The 27,368-nt window shown below is 39.7% G+C and overlaps 1 protein-coding gene across 1 annotated transcript in view; it reads left to right on the top strand.

The window, feature by feature from the left end:
- IPO11 (importin 11) overlaps window positions 1–27,368 on the top strand; it is a 98,437-nt gene that overhangs the window by 41,515 nt on the left and 29,554 nt on the right. The window contains exons 20-24 of the mRNA XM_042447824.1: window positions 2,114–2,229; window positions 3,715–3,791; window positions 10,521–10,600; window positions 12,772–12,852; window positions 18,942–19,037. Of these exons, the coding sequence (XP_042303758.1) occupies window positions 2,114–2,229; window positions 3,715–3,791; window positions 10,521–10,600; window positions 12,772–12,852; window positions 18,942–19,037 (450 nt within the window). The remainder of the gene's footprint in view (window positions 1–2,113; window positions 2,230–3,714; window positions 3,792–10,520; window positions 10,601–12,771; window positions 12,853–18,941; window positions 19,038–27,368) is intronic.

Here is a 27,368-nt window from a genome sequence, read left to right as displayed (position 1 = left end):
GTGTTCCCAGCATTGCCCTTTCTCATCCCACCAGGTGCCTTCCAAAGTATCCTCATTCCTGTTTCTTGGGTAAGGACATCAGTCTCCTCTTTTAATGCCCAAGTCCCCATCCCAGCAAGAGTCTTTTAGGAGCACCTTTCCTTGGGAGTCTACTTGAGGTCTCCCTCTGCTGTGCTGCAGGGACATGGGCCAGCCTTCCCTTCCTGGGCTGCGAGTCACCTCCGCTGTCCCTCTCGCGACCACCTCTGCATGCTCCCATCTTCCTCAACTCCTCCTCCCGGCGGCCACCTGTCCCTTTCCTTTTATGCTCACCAGCCCTCTCCTTTCTAAGACTCCACCCTTCCCACCTTATCTCCTCTCTCGCCGTCACCCCAGCTGTTTCTCATCTTCAAGAGTTTTCTTCTTGCTCTTCCACCTCCTCCGTCTCTTCCACCTCGTCCTCCCCTCCATCAACCCATCTCTGCTTCCCCACCCAGTCACAGTGCTGTTCTAAAATATATGGTTTGTAAAAAAGTAAAGATATGTCCTTTTTTGCATATGTAGAGTCTTTCCCTCACTACTGAGTAGTAGATTAAGAAACTCAAGGTTCAAATTATGAGTTACTTAGGAAAGATTGAATATGCTTGGAACATATAACACCTTCTCCTTAGACTGCATCTGCACTTCAGAAATAATCCAGTTTGACACCACTTTTATTACCATGGCACAATGCTATGGAATTCTGGGAACTGTAATTTGTTTTGGCACCAGAGCTCTCTCAAAGAGAAGGCTAAATATCTCTCAGAGCTACAGTTCCCAGAATTCCATAGCATTGAGCCATGGCACTTAAAGTGTTATAAACCTGTATTATTTCTGCAGAGCAGTTGGAAGCGTATTCTGACTTTCAAATAAAATCCAATTTAGCTTAATTCTTTCTATTAGTGAAAATCATAAGGAACTGTTGCCAGAAAAAGATGTTAGTCACATAGTGATTACTTTCCTTGTTTGAAAGGGCAGTCTGTCATGGCTCTAGTTAAAAAAAAACCTCCTTTCGATCTAACCTAAACTGTAACATCTGGGAACAGCTGAGTGTGAACTGATGTATACTTTACCCCTTGCTGATTATCTCCTTTGGGTTTCAACTAGAATTGGAGCAGTTGTATTTTAGAGAAATAAAATAGTTATGATGAGTAAGCAGTTTTTTTGCATCTACTCTTTGATCTAAAGAATACAGTGCTGTATCTCATCCTGATAGTTATGAGTTCATACTCATCCACAGGGCCACCATGAGTCAAGGTCAACTTGAGGACAGTTCACAACAACTATGTTTTCTCCAAAAAAAAATTTATCTTTTATTTAATAATAGTCACTCATGTAGTTTTTGTAGTGCTCTGTTGATTGGACCATTCTGTTCTGAAGCTTTTACTTCCAATAATCTGTTTAATTCTTTTAATATTTGAATATTAAAAAGTACAAGAATATTACATACAAATTTCTGGAAATAAAATTCATCATTTGTCATTATTAACATACTTAGTCAAGAATGGATCCTTAGAAATTTTTTACAAAAATTGGGAAATATGGAAGGAATGTATCCGAAAAGAAAAAAACTGAGGAAATACACTTGGCCTTGGAAAAATGATATAAATGATATTTCATGTGCAGTGAGGGAATAATTAATATAGTATGAGTTTAAGTATATAGATAATTAGTATAAGTATAGGACTAGATAAGTAGATTATGAAGGATATAAGAAAGTGAGTTTTAATTGAATAAATGGTATAAAAGTAATGGAGATGAGATGGGAAATTAATGGTGAAAATAACAAATTATAGATAAGAGTTCAGTAATTTATAAGTAAACAATTATCAGAGGAATTTGGCACCCAAGGAAGTATAATAATAGTCTATCTTGAGTCAAAAATAACACCAAGTACAGTACTGAAATGATATTATGAATGTTTCATTGTTTATTTATTTATTACAGTTTATTTATAAAGCACCGTAAATTTACACATCACTGTACATAATCAGTTAAATTAAAAATAAAGAACTGACTGAGGTGTACAATCTAAAGTAAAAAAATAAGGGTATGTGTTAAAATACAACAGTAAAATATATTTTTATTTCCATAGGGCTTAGGAGCAGACAGCAAGAATCTTTATCCTTTCCTGCTCCCTGTTATTCAGCTAAGCACTGATGTTTCCCAGCCTCCACACGTGTATCTTCTAGAAGATGGATTGGAACTCTGGTAACTCTTTGTGTTATTAGCAAGAGAAAAGCAAAACATTCTATCTTTGGATTTCCAGGCAGAAATTAAAGTGACCTTTAAAGCCATATACAGCTTTGGCCTAGATTATTTGACCCGAAGCATGCTTTAAAATCTATAGGGGAAGGCTTTCTTTCAGCCCCCATGGCCTGGTAGGAACATGGGAAAGAGCCTTCTTAATGGCTCCCAAGTTGTGAAACTCTTCCTTTAGAGGTCTGGTTGGCTTTTAGCCTGCTGTCAGCAGGTAAAGACTTTTTTGTTTAAGGATACATTTGGATTTTAATATGTTATGGCAGATGGATCTTTTAACGGAGAAGGTGTAATGCTTTTATTTTATTGTGGCTGCATGTGCACTGCAAAAATAATGCAGTTTGACAGTGCTTATTGCCATAACTCAATGTTATGGAATTCTGAGATTTGTAGTTTTGTGAGGTATTTAGCATTCTATGAGAGGTCTGTTGTCACAAACTATCAATCCCAGGATTCTATAGCATTGAGTCATGGCAGTTAAAGCGGTGTCAAACTATATTATTTTTGCAGTGAAAATATAGGCTATGTTTTAAACATCTATCTTAGTGCTGTTTTTAAACGTGTATTTTAAAACCAAAGATCAGTTGTGTTTTAACTTTTGTACTAAGGGTTTTTTAAAATTATAATGTTTTTTTTTTTAAAAAAAAAAACTGCTGCCTTGAATCTCATTCCGGGAGAAAATGAAAATGGGAATAACCTGGAAATGCTATTGTCAGTTGTGCCGTACTTACATGCAAGAGATGGGGATAAAGAGGAATAAGGCTTGTTACAGACTGCCAAAATAAAGCTGCTTCGGGTCTCTTTGGAGGTATGCTATTTAAATGATGCATGGGTCCTAAGAGTCTGGAGGTCGCGCCAAAGCCACACTCCATTCCTAAGCACTGGAGTTCAGCTTTGGTGAAGCTTCCGAATTCTTAGGATGCATGCATCATTTAAACAGCATACCTCCAAAGAGACCTGAAGCAGCTTTATTTTGGCAGTCTGTAACAGGCCTAAATTTCTTCTATCAGTGAACACTAACTGGCCACAATATGGCACTTCCTAAGGTGGATAGAACAATAGAGGAGCCAAGTAGCTTAAAGTTCTTCAGATGAGAGGGAGAGGCAGACATTACAGTAAAGGTTTATGGGCTGTTTTAAGGATAGTGTATGGCAAGAAACTTAGAGCAATTTATTAATAAATCTCTGTAGATCTGTGGTAATAGGGGGAAACCCACATTTAACCCCCTTGTCTCCTTTCTGCCTAGCAGTTAATTTATTTGTTGCATAAACATCTGAATACTTCATCACTGTTGTAAATAATAAATGTGAGTGACGATTCTGAAAACTTCTGAATTTGAATGCTGACCAGTGTGGAATGATTCACTTTTTAATAGTTTCTGTTAATTCTTGAAAATGTATCAACATGTGTTTGATTTTATTTTCCCCTTTCCCCTAGGCTAGTAACATTAGAAAATAGTCCCTGCCTTACCTCAGAATTGCTGAGAATTTTTCAGAATATGTCTGCTCTTCTTGGTGAGCTATTAGTATTTGAATCTGTGTGTGAATTGTCTTCATGTTGTGTGTTACATAGAAAGTGACTTGCTGTCCTTACCTTGTTCATCTAAATACCACTGGAAAAAATTATATGGTTTCTGTTAAAAAAAATCAAGTGTGTCTTCAGAAACATACAAAATTTGCATTCTATATGTATGTTCTGTATTCTCCTTTATCCACAAAAGATGCAGTCTTCCTCCAAACATACCAGATATTTTGTACTTCTTCCAAAGATACCAGATATTTTATACTTTGTTGTGAGAAACAAATTAGTGGTGCTTATCGTTGTCTTCATTTTAAAGATAATGATGGCTGTAGCTTTTATAATTATTTTAGTTTTCATAGGTTTTGTGCTGATATTTTCCTTTTGCTGATCAAGTACCAAGTCAGGAAATCAAATGTTGGAAGTTGTTTTTTTGTGGGGCAGAGTGAGTGAAGGCATTTCCTTATTCTTTTGAAAATGTGCCACTTTATTCATCTCTGTGACTGATACAGTGAGTTCTTCTTCTGCCCTATCACATCTTTGTTTTTGCGCAGTTAACTGAAAGTACAGTGGCCCTTAGTATCCACTGGGGTTTGGTTCCAGAACATCCACCTCTGTGTGTATGCTCAAGTACCATTATATACACTGGTGTAATACAGTGGTACCTCAGGATACGAAATACCCAGGTTACGAATTTTTCGGGATACGAATAAATCCCATAGGGATTTATTGTTTCGGGTTACGAAAGTTTTTTCGGGTTACGAAAAAACTCCGCGCTGTTTTAAATGGAGCCGCGGCAGAGCCGCGGCTTTTTTCCCCATTAGCGCCTATGGCAATTCGGCTTACGAAGGTTTTTCGGGTTACGAAATTAGCCGCGGAACGAATTAATTTCGTAACCCGAGGCACCACTGTACATTGATGTCCCTCATATAAAATGGCAAATGGATGGTTGAATCTGTAGATGCAGAATTTGTGGATACAGAGGGCTGACTATAGTTTCTTTCTAAAGACCACTGCATCCATGAGGAGAACCTGAAGAGATGCATTATGTGGCACTATGGCGCTTTCCAGACCGCCCAAAAGGGCGGTCTGCCGACGCCCCCATTTGCTGCGCGGAGCAGCTGCAGTGGCCAAACTGTGCGGCTGCTCCGCGCAGCAAAAAGAAGCCGCAAAAAGTGGCTTCTTTTTGCGGCGCCATTATGACGCTGTAAAGTGCCAATGGCGCACTTATGGAGTCATAATGGTGTTGAGACGTGCGGATGCTAAGCGTCTGCTACGTCAAGATGGCGGTGCCCATGTAGAATGGGCGCCACCATTTTTTATGTACTTGGCGCGTATTAGGGTTAGGGGCGTCCGGAAAGGACGTCTCTTTCTAACCCTAGTACGTGCCGAGCACATACTTTTTGCCCATGCGGAACGGGCCTATGTTTCTTTAACCATGCCAGAAGAAAGAAATAGACCACAAATATAGCAACAATGAAGGAAATGAGACATAGGAAAAGTGAGCTGCTTAGACATGGCAGATTTTGTCTGTGCAACCCTGGGAAGAGCACAGCTACTAATTTACTGCCCCAACAGGATTCCAGCCTAAATATTTTAGAAATGCAGGGCTTATGTTTTTTAAAATTGTAATTTTAGTAGGTTGAATGTCATTCTCTGAAGATGCCAGCCACAGATGCTGGTAAAACGTCAGAAAGAAACTCTGCTAGAACATGGCCACATAGCCCGAAAAACCCACAAAAAACTATGGATGCTGGCCATGAAAGCCTTCGACTTTACATTAGTAGGTTGAAGTTCAACTGTGTTTAACTTGTTTCTGGTAACTGTAGTTAAGATGAACCACAATTTATCCATGTTTAGTCAATGAGGGGTGAAATAGACAGGCAAAATAAAGTGGCTTCCAACTGCTTGAAGGCAGGAAATTTACATGACAAGAGCAAGTGGAAATTGAAACAAAACCACGTTCTGGGGCTAAAATAAACTGGAATACTTTGGCTTAACCTGGAAAATGCATAACTTCATGCCTGCGTATAAATGGCCCAATGTGAGTGCAGGGCAGCAGCAAAACACAAAAATGGAAGTGCAATAAGTCCAATGGATTTAATTACAACATACACAAACCAGACAGACCAGGGAAAGGGGGTGAAGCAGGCATGTATGGGAGGCCTCCATGATTGTGCTGTGCCAGTGTAGCACCCAAACATTGAGGCATCAATGTCCTGTACAGGTGGAGCATTGCATGTGCAATTTTATGGCCGATCAAAGGGGCAGCCATCCAATGGAATGGCATCTGGGTTAATGTGGGAAGTACTTGGAGGTCACAGTTAGTATGTTTGTGCTATGGCATGCATGCATGGTGAGGAAGTGACAAAAAAATTACCCAGCAACACAGTTTGGGAGCAGTCCATGTGGACAGCAGGGTTTCAATCTGTTTTTGGGAAAAAATCAGGATTGAGCTCCTTTTTCCTGCCCATCAGCTCTGGCCCAAGGAAAGCTGTAGTTAATCTAAATTGGAAACAAATGTTTGCAAACTCCTCTTTGAGGCTGTGTGAAAGGAGGAGGAAGTACATACGTTCACGGTTCATTGCGTCTCTTTTTCATACTGCTAAATTGTAAGTTAGCTTTACGTTCAAACTGGCCTATTAAACTAGAGAAGATTGTGATTACGGTAGATTAGAGATAAAATGGCATAGCTGCATCTCATCTAACTTGACCACTAACAAATAGGAATATTTTATCAATTTCCCTTCCAGTTATTCAGTATTACATAAAAATGGTAGTCATTTAACTAAGGTTTTACTCATAAAGCTGAGGGCTTGAGGAACCCCACTAGCAATGGTAGTGCTTCTTTAGAAATTGGGAAATGATCTTAAACTCAATGACTTGCATGAGGGTGAGTACCTTTTTTCTTAGGATCTTAGAAGCCAATGTCTATGGAGGAAAATTACAAAGAATTCCAATTTAACATAATAAAGAGGTTTTTATTGAAAAAATGCCATGATGCACAGATGCACACTCCAGTGCAAAGCCACACTTACAACATTCATTCAAGGCTACTGGAAGAGAGTTGTGGAAAATTTGGATAGAGACAATGAAAGGGTTAATGGGAGAATAATAGCCATTTAGCACCTTTTCCATAGAAAAAGAGCCTGTGGATTCAAGCAAGGGAGCATCCATGAAGAATGATTTTGAAGAAAAACATTAAAAAGGAAATATGCCTTCAGCAAAGACATGCTGTAAGAAATGAATCTTGGAAGTAGCATCTATACCATAAAACAGTTAACTTGGGGGGGGGGGGAAACATAGAGACTCAGACTAGCTGCAGATCCCTCTTGAAAGAAAAAGAGAAAAGATAGGAAATGCAGTTCTCTTAGTGGCTGAGAGAGAGACCACCCAGAAGGTGAATTTAGAAAAAAGAAAACTGAAATCTCAGGCACAGCTGAGGGCAAGAGATGACATTCAATAATTTCCCCCTCTCCTCTGCCCTAGAAATATACTCTCGTGCTTAGTTTATGCAACTCTAGATTCAACCTCCAAACCTTGTACATATATTCATACAGTTACTGTGACTGCACTGAAATGAGCATTTTTTCTGAGGATGTTTGTGAATTCTCTGCTCTTTTTTTTCTCTTTTCACCTGGAGGAGCACTGGCATAGAGGTTCTATCTCTTGGGCAAGAGGGCAGAAGCAGGTGTGAATTAGCTTTAGAGGTGATGATTTATGGTTTCATCTGTTCTATTTGCTCTAGGGTAGTAATGCTTTTCACCAGCATGTGATAAGAATCAGGGGAGGAAGAGAGGGTGGAATGATCTCTGGCCTTTCTTTGTAACAGTGACATTTGTGCTGTTTTAGTTTCTCTTTCTTGCAATCTAGCAATTAAATAAGGCAAGAAATTTACCTAAAAGGAGACTAAAATAATCTTCATTTTTGACAGTTCTGGGATGGCATCTTAAAGGTAATGTTCTGTGAAGAGGGTGCTAGTTATTTAAAAAAATAAAAGAAATGGAGGTTTAAATAAGTTTATTTTACATACATCAGTATGCACTAGAACTCACTGCTGCTAAATGAATCTGAAAGAATAAAAATGACAGACTAGTATAAAAATTCCAATATCAATCAACTTTTTGTAGTACTAGCAAGGAACACAAATGTTCATTCTGTATTAAATTAAATTTTATAACAGAATTAACTGAATTCTGGTTCCTGTACATTTTGAAAATATTCCCATTTGTGTAAATGTACACAAAAGTTTTTGCCCTCTCTTCCTACTCATAGAATTTACTGTTCTCCATCCAAACATGTTCATGTGCATACTTACTGGTTTTAGATACTACAAGAAATTGCTGCTACATGATGAGACCCAGCATCATCATTTCATTCACCATTTCAAAACTGATGCTAGGTAGCAGGGAGCCATGTTAATCTTTTTCAGCAAAACATGCTGATTAATAGTGAACAAACTTTTTGTGTGTTGCAGCACGTTGGATTACATAGATTCATCAAATCCACAGAAGATTATGTCAACTAAAATGTTAGTCTTTAAGGAGACAGAACATTCCGTTTTTATGATTTCTATAAAATTAGGAAAATAATTTCTAGGATTTGTATTAAACCATTATCACTCCCTTCAATTCCAATGTTCATAGACAAGTTCTGGCACTTATGTAACCAAGACAGCACCATGCGTGGTCAATAGGGTTGTATAATCGAGGTTAGGGGAATTCCAATATTTACAAGACTACCTATACCACAATTTTTTTGGGGGAAGGGTAAATTGGAGTGGCGAGAATGTACTCAATAGCCATGAACTAACTGTTCATGGTCTAGGGAAGTTTAGGTTAGTTATTTAGGTATATAAAAGTGACATCCAATGGGCCTGCCTATCAGTTTAAAATGAAAAAGGAACCATAACTCAGTTTTAAAACGCATGCCTTGCATGTAAAGGTGCCAAGCAGTCCTTACTTATCCAGTTAAAACAGGACTAAGAGGCAGATGATATGAAGGCCCCTGGCCTGTAACACTATTGGTCTGAACTTGATGCATCATTATTCTAATCTGATGATTGTGTGTGTATGTGTCTCTATATTACCCGTTGACTTCTGGTGATCCCATGAATTTCATAGGGTTTTCTTAGCCAAAGAGTACTCAAAGGTGGTTTGCCAATTCCTTCCTTTGAAATGCAGCCTAAAGCACTTGGTATTCATTGGTGGTCTCCTATCCAAGTACTAATGATGGCTGATCCTGTTTAGCTTCCAGGATCAGAGGAATCTGGTGCCTTTAGATATTTACCAGTGCTCTTTTCTTATGTTCAGTTTCTCCATGGCTACTTAGCAACTCTTCATAAAATATGTCCAGTGGCATATGGGCAGATCTGAAAAAAATAATTCTGAATTTGTAATTTCAATAAGAATTCTGTTTTCTGAAGATCCAAATTAGGTATTCATATTTATGTTTGCAAATTAACCTAATTATCTAAATCTACTTGTTTACTTTTTATAAGCCTGTTAATTAGGTCACTTGACTCACTGATTTGTAAACACCAGGAAGGAGCTTTCAACAGCTGCCTGCATTTGGATTTGGCAGTGTGTGGCTCCTTTTCTTCAATTAAGAGTTTAGTCTTCCTCATCAGCAGAATCTTTCTTCCCCATGAGGAGGAATAGTACACCTTAATGTTTACTTTTTAGTGGTAGCTGGTGGAAGGCAGTTTTATATTCATGAGAAAGTTCTTTGCACTGTGTTGTTTCAAACCAACCCTGTGAAAGTAGCAATAAACATGAGGTACATTAGGCAACTTGAAGGCACAAACACACACATTTGGTACAAGGTCTCTGCCCGTAAGAACTTACTGTTTCTGCCCATAAAAATTTAATAGAAAATGATGATCTTTTTGTCCTTCTGAACTGTAGTTCTAGTGATAATGCAGCAGTCTTTCTATTATCTTTTAATTGATACCTAAGAGAAATAAAATGTCTGCATTCTTATTTGTAGTCCCTCAAGGACTCATTTTTAAGAATTTTTAGATGCCCGTTTTTTAGGTTGCTGGTGAAATCTTGTTACAGTTGGCCTTCTGTATCAATGGATACTGTATCCATCCACAGCTTGAAAATACAGTGGTACCTCGGGATACGAAATACCCAGGTTACGAATTTTTCGGGATACGAATAAATCCCATAGGGATTTATTGTTTCGGGTTACGAAAGTTTTTTCGGGTTACGAAAAAACTCCGGCGCTGTTTTAAATGGAGCCGCGGCAGAGCCGCGGCTTTTTTTCCCCATTAGCGCCTATGGCAATTCGGCTTACGAAGGTTTTTCGGGTTACGAAATTAGCCGCGGAACGAATTAATTTCGTAACCCGAGGCACCACTGTAGTCATAAAAATAATAATGTAAAAACAATCCTTGATTTTACCATTTTATATGAGGGACACCATGTTTTTACCCCATAATGAGAGTTGAGCATTCACGGATTTCGGTATTCACACGGGGTCCTGGAACCAAACCCCAGTGCCAAGTGCCCATGGCACTTCATTACTCATATATGTGAAGGAGCTTAGTTCTTTAATTTTCATATAAACATAAATATGCTGGTTCAGTGATTTTACAGTACCTTTAAATGAAAAAAAGAACGATATCCAAGTGTGGTGTGAAAAAATGTATTTGTGTGTCTGGGTGTTGTTTGGTAGTCTTAAATCATGGCAAAGAGTGAAGTGATCTGCTTATTTTGTAGAATTAAGTTCAGAGAACCTCAGAACTTGCTTTAAGATCATCAATGGCTATCTCTTTTTATCGCCATCAGAATTTCTTCAGGTATGTAGATAACACATATTTTTGAAGTTTTATGTGCAAAAATTTGCTTTGCTGTGTAATTCAATATTTTGTTGAGGCAGACACCTGGTTGTTGCTGCTTATGATAAAAAATATCAACAATCCATGCTTTGTAAAGTTAGATTATGGGCACACTTTATTTCTGAATCTATTCCAGTTTACAAATCACAGTTTTGTAAAGGCCTGCCAACCTTGGATAACCAAGCACAGTTTGAAACTGGTTTACAAACTGTCATTTGTTCTCCCTGGGATTTATTATTGTATCTGATTTTGAGGAATCACAGTACTTGCTGTACAGTGGTTGCTTATGATCCACAGAAGCAGCAATGAACATGTTTAGCAAAATGGAAAATTAAAGAGGGGGGAATTCTAAGGCAGTTAATTGTTGTATACCAACATTTTTTACATTTAAATGTGAATAGGTTTATAGTAAGGGATATCTGCAGCCAGTCACACATATGTAAGAGCAGGCTTGGAAAGGCACAGGAAAAGACCAGACCAAAAACGGTCAGGATTATTAATGCTTTCTTATTGCTCTCTGGAGCTCAGCTAAGAACCTCTGTTTCAATCATTTCTGCTTTCCTGAATTTTCTCAGAAGCAATGCACATTCAGTAATGTTTTGAAATACAAAAAGGAAAAAGAAAGGGGGAGGAAAAAAGGAATGTGGCATCACCTTTAAGACTGATTGGTTTTTATTTTGGCATGAGCTTTCATGGATATAAATCCACTTCTTCAGTTGCAGTACACAGTGAAGTAAAGTTATCTTTAAACCTATCTCAAGTCTTTGAAAATAGAAGGGTTGGGAGAATATTTAACAGTGTTCACGGTTATTTAAAATGGTGTTATCAAATAACTATATTATTTCCACAACCATTAGTTTTTTTGATTACAGCATATCATTTCAGAAAGGAAGATCTAGCATTTTTATTTGTTGGGGTTTTTTTTTAATACTGTTGCTAGGTATTCTTAAGATTTAGTTATCATGATAGATTCTGACAGCCATTTCAGTCATTCTAAAGGTTTCATGCTACATTCTTTTTAAATAGCTGATCACTGGATTTCTGGCTGGAATGTCTTCCAGTTCCAAAATTTCATAGCACATGAAAAGCTTACAGATGAAAGAGAAGGCTTTTAGCTGACATTTTTCCTTGGTGGTAAACTTTACGTAGCTCCTAACATATTGTGATACTTCTATGCAAATGTAAATATGTTCTTAAAAGAAAAATTAATAATTATATGGTACTTTATACTTGTGCTTTTGCTCTCCCTGCCATCCTCTCCCACCTCCTTACTTGAGCATACAAGCTATGTATCCAAAACTTTTCTGGCCCCTTTATTAGCCCTTTCAGCCCTTGACACCTTCAAATTTTTGTTCTTGGTAATTGGTGATCACACAGAAGAAATGTATCATATGGAATTTAGAGGTGCAGTTGTGGAAATAATATACAACATATAGACCTATGTGCATACAAGAAAATACATGAATGTATTGGTTTCCAGCTGTGGCATGCCAAAGAAATTATTTGTTAAATTAATTTAACATTTCTAAGATTGGGATTGTATTAAAATCAAAAGGAGAATAAAAACAGTTGTTGGCTCATTGTGGCAATTACATGGGTTCAGTTTTGTTCTAAATATTTGTACATTTAAATATCAGACCTGTCAACTTATTGTGACCCCATTATTAGATAGTTACAGGTTGTTGGAAGATCAATAAAACTATTTAAAAGACTGTTGAATGAAACAGATACTCCAATTCAACCTGTTTCAGACCACGTTCGGGGTGTAGCATTTAGATGACGCACACCCCAAGTGTGACCAGAAACTGCACCAAGGCAGCGTCTTTTACAAAAAAAAAAAAAAAAAAAAGGGCCAAAAGGACCAGTAAAACATCGCTCCTTTTGCCAACCTGGTTAAAAACTGCAGCAGCCTGCACTCTGCTCTCTTTCCACCGGCAGTAAAAGTGTTTTTATTCAAGGAAACATTTAGTGGTGGTAGACGGAGCTTTTTAATGTAGAGGGAATATACAGTGTTTCTACTTCAGTGATTAATGTTGTTAATTTGTGGTATATGAAATAAATAAATAGCTGAAATGTAAGCAAGGTTAACTATAAATTGTGCATGTATTAATTTATGCTAAATTTAATTTTAGGTCTATGCAGCTGAGCTCTGCAAATCATTCTGTGAGATCTTGAAGGATATAACAACAGAGGGTCAAGTTCAAGTTCTAAAGGTAAATGGTCAATATTCCAGTTTATCGTTAAACTGCTTTTAGTTCCTATAGTAATAACCAGATTTATGGTGTGCACGTCCTATTTCATCCCATTGTCACTTCTATTGAAAAAGTTTTGCAGGTTTTAAAAAAACTAATGCAGTTATTATAACATTAGTTTTTAAAGTAACATGTTTGGCAGTGCTCATTATTTTCCCCAAATCATACTCTAAAAGTAGCACATCCTGTCTGATCATCGAAGCTCAGCAGGATCTGCCCTGGTTAGTATTTAGATGGGAGACCACAAACAAATACCAAGGGGTGTGGGCTATATTTCAGAAGACAGATCTGACAAAACCACCTCTTGAATATTCCTTGCCTAAGAAAGCCCTATGAAATTAATGGGGCCACAATAAGGCAACTTGAAGGCACGTAACTTGAAGGCACGTACACCCACACACACACAACACATTAGCCGTTCTGCCTGATTTTTTGAACAGCATGCTACTGAAACATTACTGTTTCACTTTTTACTGTTATTATTTATAAAAATATACTTAAAACATGAAAAATTATCAAAAATATTCTTCCTTTAACATTTTAGCAATAATGGGTAGATAGTGCTTATTACCCTTTAAAAGGGATAGGAATTCTGCTCCCCCACTCAGATTATGTCACACTGTGAGTCCTAGAAGTCCCAGCAAGTATAGCCAATGATGAGAAACGTTGGGAGTTGCAATCCAAGAATATATGTAGGACCCAATAATTCTTATTCCTGCCTTAAAAGTAATGCAGATGTATCAGTCATTATGCTGTTTTGGAGATTCATTTGTTATTAAGTTGACTGACAAAAAAATTAAACAAATAAAGATAAAAGAGTAAACAAAACATAACACAGAGAAATGTGGTATCTGATAAATTAAAACCATTTAAAACAAAGTCAAACAAAAGGTGAAAATCAGTGTAACAGTTCAAGCACCTTCATAATCAGTTACTAAAAGCCTATTGGAATGGAAACATTCTCACTTGCCAGGAGAAGGATAGTAAAGAGGGAACTGGACCTGGCTCTGGAAGGAGAGAATTCTTGAAAGAAGTCACCAAGGAGGTCCTCTCTCATGTTCCTTCCAGATACAAGATATTGACTTAGGCCCTATATAGACAGACCAAAATAAAGCTGCTTTGGGTAACTTTGGAGGTATGCTGTTTAAATGATGCATCTGTCCTAAGAGGCCGGAAGCCACGCCAAATCCACACTACAGTCCTAAGGACTGGAGCACAGCTTTGGTGCAGCTTCCAGACCCTGAGGACACAAGCATCATTTAAACAGCATACCTCCAAAGTGACCCGAAGCAGCTTTATTTTGGCCTGTCTGTATGGGGCCTTAGTCTCATTTGGTGGGAACAAGGGAGAGGGCCTTCTCGATGGCTGCTCCCAGGCTCTGAAATTCATTCCCTTGAGAGACTAGGATGGCCTGATTCCTACTCTCCTTTCCACAGCAGATAAAATCATTTTTATGCCATCAGAAATTTTCAGACTGATGACTGGTAAATACTGTGCAGTTCAGATGTCAAGGTTTGTACAGTGGTACCTCGGGATACGAATTACCCAGGTTACGAATTTTTCGGGATACGAATAAATCCCATAGGGATTTATTGTTTCGGGTTACGAAGGTTTTTTCGGGTTACGAAAAAACCCTGGCGCTGTTTTAAATGGAGCCGCGGCAGAGCCGCGGCTTTTTTTCCATTAGCGCCTATGGCAATTCGGGTTACGAAGGTTTTTCGGGTTACGAAATTAGCCGCGGAACGAATTAATTTTGTAACCCGAGGTACCACTGTATATAGTTTTTAATACATTTTAATATTTTTAATGTTTTCATCTTTTTTAAATTTGTACTGCTTTGAATTTATTGGTACTGTTTTAAATTTATTTAGCTACCTTGAGTTTTTATATTGGAAGAAAGCCAGAGAATGAACTAATAAATGAATAATCTTTGTGTCCTTTTTATATATCTCCCCAAAATTGATTACAGGTGACACCATTACCTGTAGTGTGCCACTTCCATGCTTTGCCAACTAAGAAAATGTTGACCTCAATTTCAAAGTTTATTGTGCTTCTCTAATTTAAATTTTAAATGTTGCTGTTGAGATGTAACATATTTGAGAAGTTTCAAACATCCTTCTAGTGAATTTGCTGAAAATAAGCAAGTAATTTTAGTGAATTCTGCACTCTCTTCTTTGTCAGCAAACAAGTTTTAGCATATTAAAATATAGCTAAATAATTTTCCTAGTGCTACAATAATGTACATTGTGTGTTCATCATTCACAGGCCTGTAGCTAGGCCTTTAAGGGCCCTGGGGCAGAAAGTACATTTGGGGCCCCTATATTTTTAATGTCCCGAGTCCTACCACGAGCCACAGGCACCATCTTGGCACACCACCATTTACATGGGTTGCGTGGTGATGACATGGTTCATGCACCATGTCCAAATGGTGCGGCGCACGAGGGACGTCATAGTAGTGCCACTCCAGGGTGCTTATGGGGCCTCTGTTGCAGTGGACAAAGGAGCCGCGTGTCATGGCTCCTTTGGGGTAGGGTTGTCATAATTCTCTACCACCAAACAGGGACAAAATGTAGAAAAAATGTAGGACAAAATTTACTCCAAAATGTAGGACATTCAAGAAAAATGGAGGACATAACCAGCTAAAAGCCAAAACCATTATTAATTTAAAAAACCATTAATATAAATGCTTACATTATAGAAATCTTGATGCACCTCTGAGATTAAATACATCTGAGGAAGCAGACTTTAGGAAAGCTCATGCTGCCAACTTCTTTCTTTCAGTTAATAATAATAATAATAATAATAATAGAATTCAAAGACATAGAGATTTTGGAGCACCTCTGAGACTAAATGCATCTGAGGAAGTGTGGCAGGAAGCAGCAGTGGAGGAGAACAAAGATTCGATCCCTTCTTTGGGCATAAAAAACCCACTGGGCTTGTCACAGCCTTAAAAGAAAGTAAAGGCAAATCCCTTCTGAACAAATCTTCCAAGAAAACCTTGGGGCAAGTCACACTCTCTCAGCCTCAGGGGATGGCAAAGTCAAACTCTCTCTGAACCAACCTCCCAAGAAAACCCTCTTGAAGGCACACGCTCATACACTCGCACACACCCAAGTCACCAAAGGCAAACTCTCTGAACAAACCAAGAAAACCCACTAGACAAGTAAGTCACACACTCTCAGCCTCAAGGAAACACTGGCAAAGGCAAATACTCTGAACAAACCAGGATGTTTTGGAATTCCTCCTGGGCAGAAATGTAGGACGTGTCCCGGATAAAGGATGCCGTCTGGTCACCCTGGTAAAATGGAGGATGTTTTGAGATTGCTCCTGGGCAGGGCTGAAATGTAGGCCTTATCCTGGATAAAGGAGGACATGTGGGCATCCAACCAAAAATGAAAGACATTTTGACATTCCTCCTGGCTAGAAGGTTGAAACATAGGACACGTCCTAGAAAAGGAGGACATCTGGTCATCTTACAAAAAATAGAGGATGTTTTGAAATTCCTTCTGGGCAGAAGTCTGAAATGTACGATGTGTCCTATAAAAGGAGGCCAGAAAAGAGTTAAGCCTTGAGCTCTGGGCCCCACAATGTACTCCAACTCCCAGAATTCCATAGCTTTGAGCCAGAAAAAGAGTCAAACCTTGATACCTAGGCCCCACAACAAACTCCATCTCCCAGGATTCCATAGCCTTGAGCTAGAAAAAGAGTTAAAAGTGCTGCCAAACCGAGTTATTTCTCCAGTGTGGATGCATGCCCGATGCAGCCCTCACAAATTGGCGCCACTCTCTCTCCTCACTCTCTCCTCCTCTGCTCCTTTTTGCCGGCCTGGCCTGGCACCTCTCCCTCAGGCCCCCACATGGCCACCAGTCCTGACTTCTCTGTTGCAGGGAAAGGGAGGCCGGGCCAAGGAGGGAAAGAGAGAGAGACATTTGCGAGGTGAGAGAGGGCGGCGCGGGGGGGCCCTTTGGCTGGGGGCCCCAGGGCAGTGCCCCGCTTGCCCCACGGTAGCTACGGGCCTGATCATTCAAAATGACACTTGACATCTGATTTGGGAAGGGAACAGTCAGAGAATTTAGCTCCAGAGACAAGAGCAGAACAGAAAATACTTGCTGTGCAGTGGAAATAGGAAATATTGGAAAATAGAATCAGAGATTTGTGGTTTGATAAAGAAAGAGATGACCTTATTTTGATTAAATTGATCATTAGGAAAGAATAGGCACAGTTGAAGGCACAGTCGTTGGGGAGAAATAGGCTTAAAGTAGAGGCAAGGAAACAAAGGTAAGTACTGTATGTTGCTGGATGAAGGGGAGTTGATTATGAGATAAACATGTTGATTATTACAGTGTGCCTGCGTCATATGCGGCTTTCAGAATATGCTGAAAGCCACATGGGGAGAAGGAGCTCGAGCACAGGCGGTATTTGCTTTATGGGGGAGAGTCCGGAACGGATCCCCGTGTAAAGCAAGAGTGCACTGTAGATATGTGTCTCTGTGTGTGCATACAAATGCACACCTATAAACACCTTGAAGTCTCCTGTTCATTCATGTTGACCCCATGAATTTCATAGGCTTTCCTTAAGGAAGGAATAGTCTGAGATGGTATTTATTTATTTGATTATTTTGAGTATTTATATTCCACTGCTCAGCCACAAAGGCTTTCAGAGCAGCTTCCTTTTTTTGTTTTAATTAGACAGTTCCCTCCCACTGACTATAGCCCACAATGCCTGGTGGCCTCCATACAAGTACTAACCAGGAACTAGGAAATAATGGAAAATAGGATTGACCATGCTTAGCTTCCAAAATCATATGGGAACTGGTGCATTTATAGCATTTAGCCCATCACATTGCATAAAGAAACACTTTTATTGCTTGTGTAATAGTGCTCAGTGTGTACAACTCTTAAGTTATATAAGTTATCATTTTTTCTCATAAAATATTAAAATGTATCGATGCCATCCTATGAACAATTTTACCTTCAGACTGTGGAAGGTAGAACTGCTATTCCTGAAAGCTGCTTCACTGAAAGCGTTTGTTGTTCTTCATATATGGTAGTATCATGTCATGCATTTTCTAGGAAGCCAGAGGGAAACAGTATACAAATCTGTGAAGATGTTAGAATAATTAATATATATTACTGGTGCTTTTTTGCAAATGTGATACTTTTATTGAGCTACGTTACAGGCATTTTTATTAAATCTCTGTTGCGATGTGCATTATTAATAACAAATAGAATGTTACATAAATATTCAGGTAAAAGTCTGCCAGCAAGGAATTTTTCAGAAAGCAGTGACAGCAGTCGTGATGGTAATGACATTTAGCTTTCTTTGAAGAGAGAAGGAGATCATTCTGTTTTTCATCATTTACTTTGAAATTTAAAGAAAAGCCTAAATACCCATTCATGTTTAAAAAAAAAAAGATGCAGCTGCTGTAGAGTTTCTTTCATGGCCTTCATAGTGCTCAGCATCTGCAAATTTTTCAGACTGTTCCAGAGTAGTGAACAGCCCTGTTATGTAACCTGAGAAAACTTTATCAAAATAGAACCATGTAGGTTTCAAAGTCACACCATCTTAGAAGTTTTTTCTATGTGCTTTTCTTGTTTATATGTGAAATGATTTTGGTTTGTTCTCTATAGTTAATCATATTTTGTTTTATTTCATTTATATCCTACCATTTTTCTAGCACTCCAGTCAGTTTACAAAAATTAAAACAGATACAGATTGATAATTCATCCATAAAAACATAGAGAAGTTGAAATATAATTAAACTATCAATATAATGTTCCAAGGGGTTTTTGCCCTTGCCTTCCTCTGAGATTGAGTGTGTGATTTACCAAAGATCAGCCAGTGGGTTTTCATGGCTAAGCAGGGATTCAAACCTGGCCTCCTGATGTCCTAGTCCCGCAATTAACTCACTACATGACGCTGGCTCCTGGTGATGTATTCTATATTATCCTTTTCATCATTAATGTTTCTTCTTTTCTGTTTTGAATTAGAAATTAATAGAACACTTACCTTAACTATTTCATTTTTTAGAAGTGTCTCATGTCTTTCAGGTTGTAGAAAATGTACTCAAAGTGAATCCAGTCTCAGGCCCTGAAATGTTTCAACCTCTTTTGCCATCTGTGTTTCGTGGAATTATAAGTGGGGAGGTAAGAGTTAGTTAACTGTTCCATGTATTGTTGCTGTGGCTGTGGTTGTGGTTGTGTTCCTTCAAGTCATTTCTGATTTATGGTGATCCTTAGGTTAACCTGTCACAGAATTTTCTTGGCAAGATTTGTTCAAAGGGGATTTTACCTTTGCCTTTCTCTGAGGCCGAGAAAGTATGACTTGCCCGAGGTTATCCAGTGGGTTTCCATGGCCCAGCAGGGGTTTGAACCCAGGTCTCCACAATCAAAGTCCAATGCTTCAACCAGTACACTGCATTGGCATGTCTTATTGCTGTGACCTAAATGCAATTGTTAGTCCCAGTTGCAATAGAACTTCTTAACCAGTGAAATTTCTATAAATGCTATATTGCAATATTGACTTTCAAAAATTCCCATTGATTCAGTTTCTCTACTCTAATTGGGATGAACACTTAGGTTAAGTCCTACGAATTAAAAAAAATTTTGAGAAATAAAATAACTATAATCATAAAAAGAATTGTTTCATATGCAAATTAGTCCTATTCAGATCTAAATATTTGCTGACACCATTTCTACTCTTCGTTAACTTCCACAAATCTGCTTTAAATATTAAGGGTAGGTTGTACTATATCTTAACTACTCTGCATACTGGGATCAAATAATAGTAGAATATTTATTTTGTACAAATTATCTCTCCAAAGTTAAATACAGAATACAGATTAAACATAGCATTGATATTTCTGTAGCACTTCACAAGATAATGAAAAGGTGATTACAGTTCTTAGTAATTCTCATAGTTGTTTGGAGGTAGATTAGGGTAAAAAATCGCATTCTTCATGTCACTGTGAGCTGACATAGGTGTGCCATTTTCAAAACCAGCATTTTGGCCATTGTATGTACTGCCCTCCATCAAACCCTTCACTTATGTCCATGATACAAATACATTTTAATTGGATATCGAATCCAAAAAATATAAACCTTTCCACTTCTTCTTAATGCTAACCAGATACCTTGGGAAAATTCTGGCATTTCTACAGAGAAAAGATCTTGCTTGAAATGGTGTAAGATGTCAGACTTCATCTCTGAGCGAGGTTTCAATGGCACTGAGTGGGAAGGTTCCATCCACTTAAAGACAGACTAAAAATATTTGTAGGCAAAATAAATAAATAATTCTGAGGTATAAGGATAATAAGGCTTTATTCTGTTTTTATTAAAGAGTTATGTATTTTCCTGATGGTGAAAATAGAACACAGAACAAGCAAAATAATTTGTTCAACCTGCTGACCCCATTCTACCACTTCCAAGGGAAAGAGTGGCATAAATTGTATGTCCAAAGGGTTCTCCAGTTTATTTGGTTGGAATGCATAAGTTAGATAAACGGATTCCCTCTTTTATGATATTTAAACAAATCTCTGAAGAGGAATGTGTCCAAAGTCACATTGTCCAGAGATTGCATTCTAGCATGTTGCAAAAGATTGGAGAAGACCTTCACTGGGCAATGTTGCTTCAAATTTAATAAAAGGAGTAGTATAATTTTGCTATAATTTTCTAAGGAGAACCTCTGTTGTGTGGGCGTTCTCTAAACACTAAAAGAGAGGTGGAAAACTACAAGCTCTGTGGTGGAATGCAGGTGTCTTGAGATTCCACAGATAGCTATGCCGTTTTCCCATTGTTTTGTAGTTTTCTCTCTTTCCCATGAAAATTTTCTCCTGAGGTTTGGTTATTGGCAGTAAGAACTTAAAACTAAAAATGCTGCAAATTTAGGATCCACTTTTTAGATATTGGACTTAGAGGTGAAACAGACCACCCCTGAGAAAGCTAGATTGGGGCCGCAGAAACTACACGCCTCAGCCCCAATCCGCCTTTTTGCCAGCTCAAAAAGAAGCGGCAAATAGCTGGTCCTTTTTGCACCAGCAAAAAGCCAGCTTTTCTGCCCTGCCGCAGATGGAAGCCGGCTTTCCGGCAGTGTGTAAATGCCATGCTGGGCAGCTGGGCAGCTGAAGTTGGCTTCTGGGCGGCTTCAGAGTGGGTGGCATCAAAATGATTTGTTTTACCCCTTACTCAGCATTGTACTGTTGCCCTGAAAAATTTCTCTGAAATTCAATTTAGTCCTGAGGCTAAAAGAATTTAGAAGATACTGTTCTTCCCAAACATCTCTCTTGATGAAAATCCTGAAATATTCTGACATACAGTCATGAGTTAGAAGTTCCACCCCAAAGGGTGACACCACTTTATGTTGTTTTCCATTCACTTCTAGCAAAGCAAGATTCCCATTCTTAAGATTAATCTGAAGGTCTGCTTAACCTCAGGGTTGAACATTTTGTCTTCCATCAAGTGTACATGTCCACAAAAGGGAACAACTATGCAGGGGTGGGGACGACCACATATATTTCTGCATAGACAGCATATTTTTACACAGAAAACATTTTTTGCACAAAAATGTGTATTTCTGGACAGAAGAACACATTATTCCTGCTCAGAAAAAAATTTGCAGAAAATATGTACAGCATACCTAAATTAGCAAACATTTTAAAATATAATCTTTGCATTCCCAGCAGTCCTCCTTTTTGTTTCATCTTCTACCTACCTGAATTTTTTTTAGCAGCTTAGCATGGAAGGCATGGTGAAGGAAGATTTTCAGCATCAAGTTGCAGCAGCATGTCTGCAGTAAACAGTGCACTAACACTTGAGCTAGGAAAGAATGAGTTTCTACTCTAGCTGATCCTACTGTAGCTGTGTGTGTTTGCCTACAGCAAGCAAGGTAAATAGCAGTTGCCCCCAGAATCTCTTGATCAGCATGCATGAACAGTAAAACAGAGAAAAGGGGGGAAAGCAGATAAGCCTGCCTTGCTTGCTACATCCATCCAGCATGTTAAAGAAAGCATGATTCAAGAAAGTGTAGTTCATCCAAAATGGAAATCATAAGAAAAGTAAAGGCTGAGAAAAGAAAATGTCATCTCTTAGCACATTTTTGAAGAAGCCTTTATCTAGTCCCTAGAAGGCTCAAAATATTTTTGTTTTGTTTTATGCAAGGCTTATCAGATTTAATTGTTTCATTTCAAGAGCAAATAGTTTTGAATAAGTCCTTCTTGCCTCAGTAATACTATTTTACTAGAACATTGAACTATAATGTTATTAGAGGCCTGAAGCAGACAGGGGCAGCTTCCGGCCACTCCAGGAGTGTGTCATTTACACGAGGCACGCCCCACAGAACCTGGAAGCTGCTCCTATTTGAAGCTGCAGTAGGAGGCACCCTTGGGGCCATGGCATGAGTTCGCCATAGCCCTGGGGCAATCAGGCTCGGAGTAGTTTCTAGCCAATCCTTCCTGTCCGTCTGTTCTGCCCCAGACTCTCCCTCAGCACTTTTAAGGCCAAAAAAGACAGATAACACAGGATTACTTATGTCTGATAATAATTGGCTGTCAGACCTAGGGAAAAAATAACTCTACACTTAATACTAACTCCTACTCATTTTTTAAAATTAATTCTTTTATTATTAAACGAATACAAAAAGACAAGAGAGTTGAAAACATAGGTTGAAAACAAAAAAGAGAAAACAAAAACATACAAACCTTCTAAACATATTGAAAAATAAAAAATAAAACATTGCAACATTACAGACCTTCACACCAACATTCTAAACGCAGGTGTAAACACATAAAGCTCCACAAAAAAGATAAGGATAAAAGTTAACAAGTTCTGTTACTATACTTCTCAAGTAAACAATGTAATCCAGATTATCAAACATATTGATTGTTCTTAATGTTACTACAGTATAACCTATAAGACCCTAAATCTTAATATGTTCATTTGAAACTTTGTTTTGAGCCTAGTATATACCTTAATGCTATATCGTCATATTACCCTGCATATATCCATCAATAATAGTCACTTCAAATTAACTAAGTCTAAATCGCTATAAGGTGCTACAGCCCTACTCTAAATTATCTGCATTTCTTTAATTCTCCATTATTTTAGGGCTGAGTCCACCATTAGTCCTGACTAAAGTAGATCCACTGAAATGACTTGTTAGTCACAACTAACTTAACATCCTATTGGTTTCAATGATTCTACTTCCTGTTTTATTTTATTTTATTTCTAGCTTATCTTTTTTCCAAACTGGTACCAAAGGTGGCTTGCAATAAAATATCAGAGCAAAATGCAGTTAAAACAATGTGTAGTTTTTAAAAACTATGAAATATACCATCGTATTAAAGTATTTAAAAACGTTTAAAATATGCATAAAACCTTACTTTAGTTAAAACTAAAGTTGGAGCTATTCCTTAGCCTGCTATATTCACCACAATTTCTATGAAACTCTTTTTGTTTGTTCTTCCAAAATGATGTTGTGTTCATTTGTTAGATCCCTCCTCATTTCAACTAAGTAGTGTTCATGTTGAAATGGGAATTTATTGATTTTAGTTGAAAGTACCAAAGGGATGCCTTTACAAAAAGTTGCAGTCATTTCTTAACTGAAATTTAAATCAGATAATTTAAATGGTGTTCTTACTACTTGGCTGCATTTTTTTCACCTAGGACTATTATTTCATATATATAGCAAGTACATTTCTTTACTCCCTTATCAGTGAACTAGCACTCCCTAAGCGGTTTACAATGTGTAAGCCAATTGCCCCCAACAAACTGATTTTTACTCATTTTACCAACCTACAAAAGGATGGAAAGCTGAGTCGACTTTGGAGCCCTGAAGGATCAAACTTACAAGGTTGTGGCTACAGGACTGGCATTTAACCATTGTGCCACCAGGGTTCCCTGGTATATAGCAGCATTATATATTGTTTTCATGTTTTATGGATTTTATACTACTTTTCTGCTTTCTTTATATGGTTTCTTATCCTCTCTCCTTTTTTAGTTCTCACATTAGTAGCCACAGTAGCCATTAGCTGATAATAGAAAGTGTTAAAAATAACTTATTTTAACACACTTCAATTGTTTTCAGCCATTTGTATCACTTCACTGTACCGTTACATAATATATTTGCACTGAAAGGTGTTACCATTGAGAATAGCAATGATGAACTTGTTAAGGGTTTAATAAGAAAATTCTTGATATATTAGATTGAGGATTGGGACCTTGTAGTTTTGAAGATTGTTTCTAAATCTTTTAAATCTCCCCAAAGGCGAAAGCAGGAGAGTTAACATACACTCAGGCTGCTTTTGTTGTTAATTCTCAATTAGTACATGTTAAAAAGTTTTTTTCTATATACAGGTAGATACCGTATATTCCGGAGTATAAGACGACTGGGCGTATAAGACGACCCCCAACTTTCCCTGTAAAAATATAGAGTTTGGGATATGAGTTTGGGATATACTCGCCGTATAAGGACCCCTCTCCTTAAAATCCAAGGAGGGAAGAAGGCCGGCGACCTCGCGCCAGGCCGCGGCGCTCCTTCCTGGGCTCCGCGGGCCTTGGAGGAGGAGAAGGCCGGCGACCCTTCGCGCCAGGCCGCGGCGCTCCTTCCTGGGCCTCCGCGGGGCTGGGAGGAGGAGAAGGCGACGGCCCTCCGCCAGGCCGCAGCGCTCTTCCTGGGCTCCGCGGGGCCTTGGGGAGGGCCAGGCCGCGGCGCTCCTTCCCGGGCTCCGTGGGGCCTGGGAGGAGGAGAAGGGCCGGCGGGCCCTCGCGCCAGGCCGCGGCGCTCCTTCCTGGGCTCCGCGGGGGGCCTTGGAGAGGGCCAGGCCGCGGCGCTCCTTCCGGCTCCGCGGGGCCTGGGGAGGAGGAGAAGGCCGGCGGCCCTCGCGCCAGGCTGCGGCGCTCCTTCCTGGGCTCCGCGGGGCCTTGGAGGAGGGCAGGCCGCGGCGCTCCTTCCCGGCTCCCGCGGGCCTGGAGGAGGAGAGAGGCGACGGCCTCGCGCCAGGCCGCAGCGCTCTCTCCTGGCTCCGCGGGGCCTGGGAGGGAGAAGGCCGACGGCCCCGCCGCCAGGTGCGGCAGCTGCCTTCCTGGGCTCCGCGGGCCTTGGAGGAGGGGCCAGGCCGCAGCGCTCCTTCCCGGCTCCGCTGGGGCCTGGGAGGGAGAAGGACCGACGGCCCGCGCCAGGCCGCGGGGCTCCTTCCTGGGCTCCGTGTGGGCCTTGGGAGGGCAGGCCGCGGCGCTCCTTCCCGGGCTCGCGGGGCCTGGGAGGAGGAGAAGGCCGGCGGCCCTCGCGCCAGGCCGCGGCGCTCCTTCCTGGGCTACGCGGGGCTTGGAGGAGGCCAGGCCGCGGCGCTCCTTCCCGGCTCCGCGGGGGCCTGGGAGGAGGAGAAGGCCGGCGGCCCTCGCGCCAGGCCGCGGGGCTCCTTCCTGGGCTCCGCGGGGCCTTGGAGGAGGGCCAGGCCGCGGCGCTCCTTCCCGGGCTCCGCGGGGCCGGGAGGAGAAGAAGGCCGGCGGCCCTCTCGCCAGGCCCGGGGCTCCTTCCTGGGCTACGCGGTGCCCTTGGTGGAGGGGCCAGGCCGCGGCGCTCCTTCCCGGGCTCCTCGAGGGCCTGGGCGGGAGGAGAAGTGCCGGCGGCCCTCGCGCCAGGCTCGGCGCTCCTTCCCAGCTTCGCGGGGCTGGGAAGGGCCAATGCCCTTCGCGCCGGCCATGGAGCGGGACTTTCCGGCCTATTAGCGCGACCCCCCCAACTTCAAAAGAATTTTAGGGTGTTAAAAAAGTGTCTATCAGCGGAAATACGGATACCCGTTAGATGATTATTGATCTGTCATCTCTCAGTCCATGGTGCTGTTATACGTATATGTACTCAGGTGGTTGAATGAGCTCCTGCTGTATCTCAGATTTGAAGGTTCCGATTGAAGCTTTTTTATCTAAAAGTAGGCTTGTTCCTTTGATTTGCATATAATCTAGTAACATTTCCTTGGATGTAGTGAAATAACAGTTGAGCAGTTACTTAAACTTTAAGGATTTGTTATCACCTTATGAATCAAGATACAAAGTTGCATAATGCCATTTTTAAAAGGTGCTACAGGAAGGGCAGTAGAGGTCTTCCATGTGATCTCTCCTTTCTCTCTAGTTTACTAAAGGTAATGCACAAATTTTTGAATGTGAGCGGGTGGACATCAGGAACCAAGCTATAGGCAAAATCACTGTGAACCATTCTTGAAACTAATACCCATAAACATGAATTAAAATTAATTTCTTGCATATTTTAAAGTACAGTCCAGTCATTATTTGTGATGTTTTTATACGATAAACAAGTTTACAAGCTCTCTTCTTTAGTTTACACACTGGTGAGGAGGCTCAAAAGCTTACCCCTATTTTATAAACATTTACCACCCTAATAAAAATAACTGTTACTTTGGATTTTTCTCTAAGGACCATCATGAGCACCTGCTTTGTTTCCTTTTATTCCATTAACTTAAAAGAAAAATTGGTTGGCTGTTCTTAACCGTGGCACTTCTATTCCAGAGCCACCCCCACCCCCCGTAAAATCCCTGGGATGTCAAGTGCTGTTCTCCCCAATGTGGTGCAATGTGTGCATGATCATGTTGGTGTGCATGTGCATGCACCACCATTTGGGAGAACGTGGCAGGGCCATCCACAGATGCATCAAGCCTGCAGAGAAGGAAGAGTTGTCACAGTCATGCTAGACAACAGGATGAATAAAATCATGTCCCATATTTTGAGTGTATTCTGACATCCTTAATTTTTATCATTGTGTGTTTTTTGCATGTGTGATAGTGGGGACTAATAATAATAATAATAATATTTATTAATATTTCCCACCTCCCTGCTGATAGTGGCAGGATTACAGCAATAACAATTCCATATAAAATACAATTGTTAAAAACATAAACATTACTATTAATTCACTGAAATAAAACGGATTATCACTAATATTCTACAATCAGATCAGAAGTGGAGTATTTAAGATTAACCTGCTCCTTAGGAAAGAGTGCTGGATTTGTATGTTGGGGGGGGAGTGGTCCATAAATATAGCTTGGACTTGAACAAAAACTTTTTCCTTCCTGTCCCACTTTTATTTAAATTGTAACTTAATATGTTCTTAATAGCAAGTATTGTAAGTATAAGAAATATTATAATTGACACCAGTGCTTTCTTATTTGTACAATGTTATAAAATTTCAGATTCTTTCAGTGTAGGAATAAAATTGATTTAATTTTTTTCAGCATGTTTTTAAGCCGTATTTATTTTTGCTTGATTGGAAAGCTAAGATTGATTGCTTTCATTTCAGAGGTACCCAGTTGTATGTCTACTTACCTGGGAGTCATTGGTAGAATCTTCTGCAAAATAAAAGTTTTTCTCGTTGCTTCTGAACCAATGGCTGTGAGTTTGGCCAGGAGGTAAGTCATCACTTTTAGGATTGAAGTCATAAGACGTAATAGAAAAAACACATTTCCTGAGCAT

This window comes from Sceloporus undulatus, chromosome 2 (assembly GCF_019175285.1).
Source record: "Sceloporus undulatus isolate JIND9_A2432 ecotype Alabama chromosome 2, SceUnd_v1.1, whole genome shotgun sequence".
In the NCBI taxonomy this organism is placed as follows: domain Eukaryota; kingdom Metazoa; phylum Chordata; class Lepidosauria; order Squamata; family Phrynosomatidae; genus Sceloporus; species Sceloporus undulatus.
Note: the sequence above shows the minus strand (reverse complement) of the source record. Positions and strands in the feature narration are given on the sequence as shown.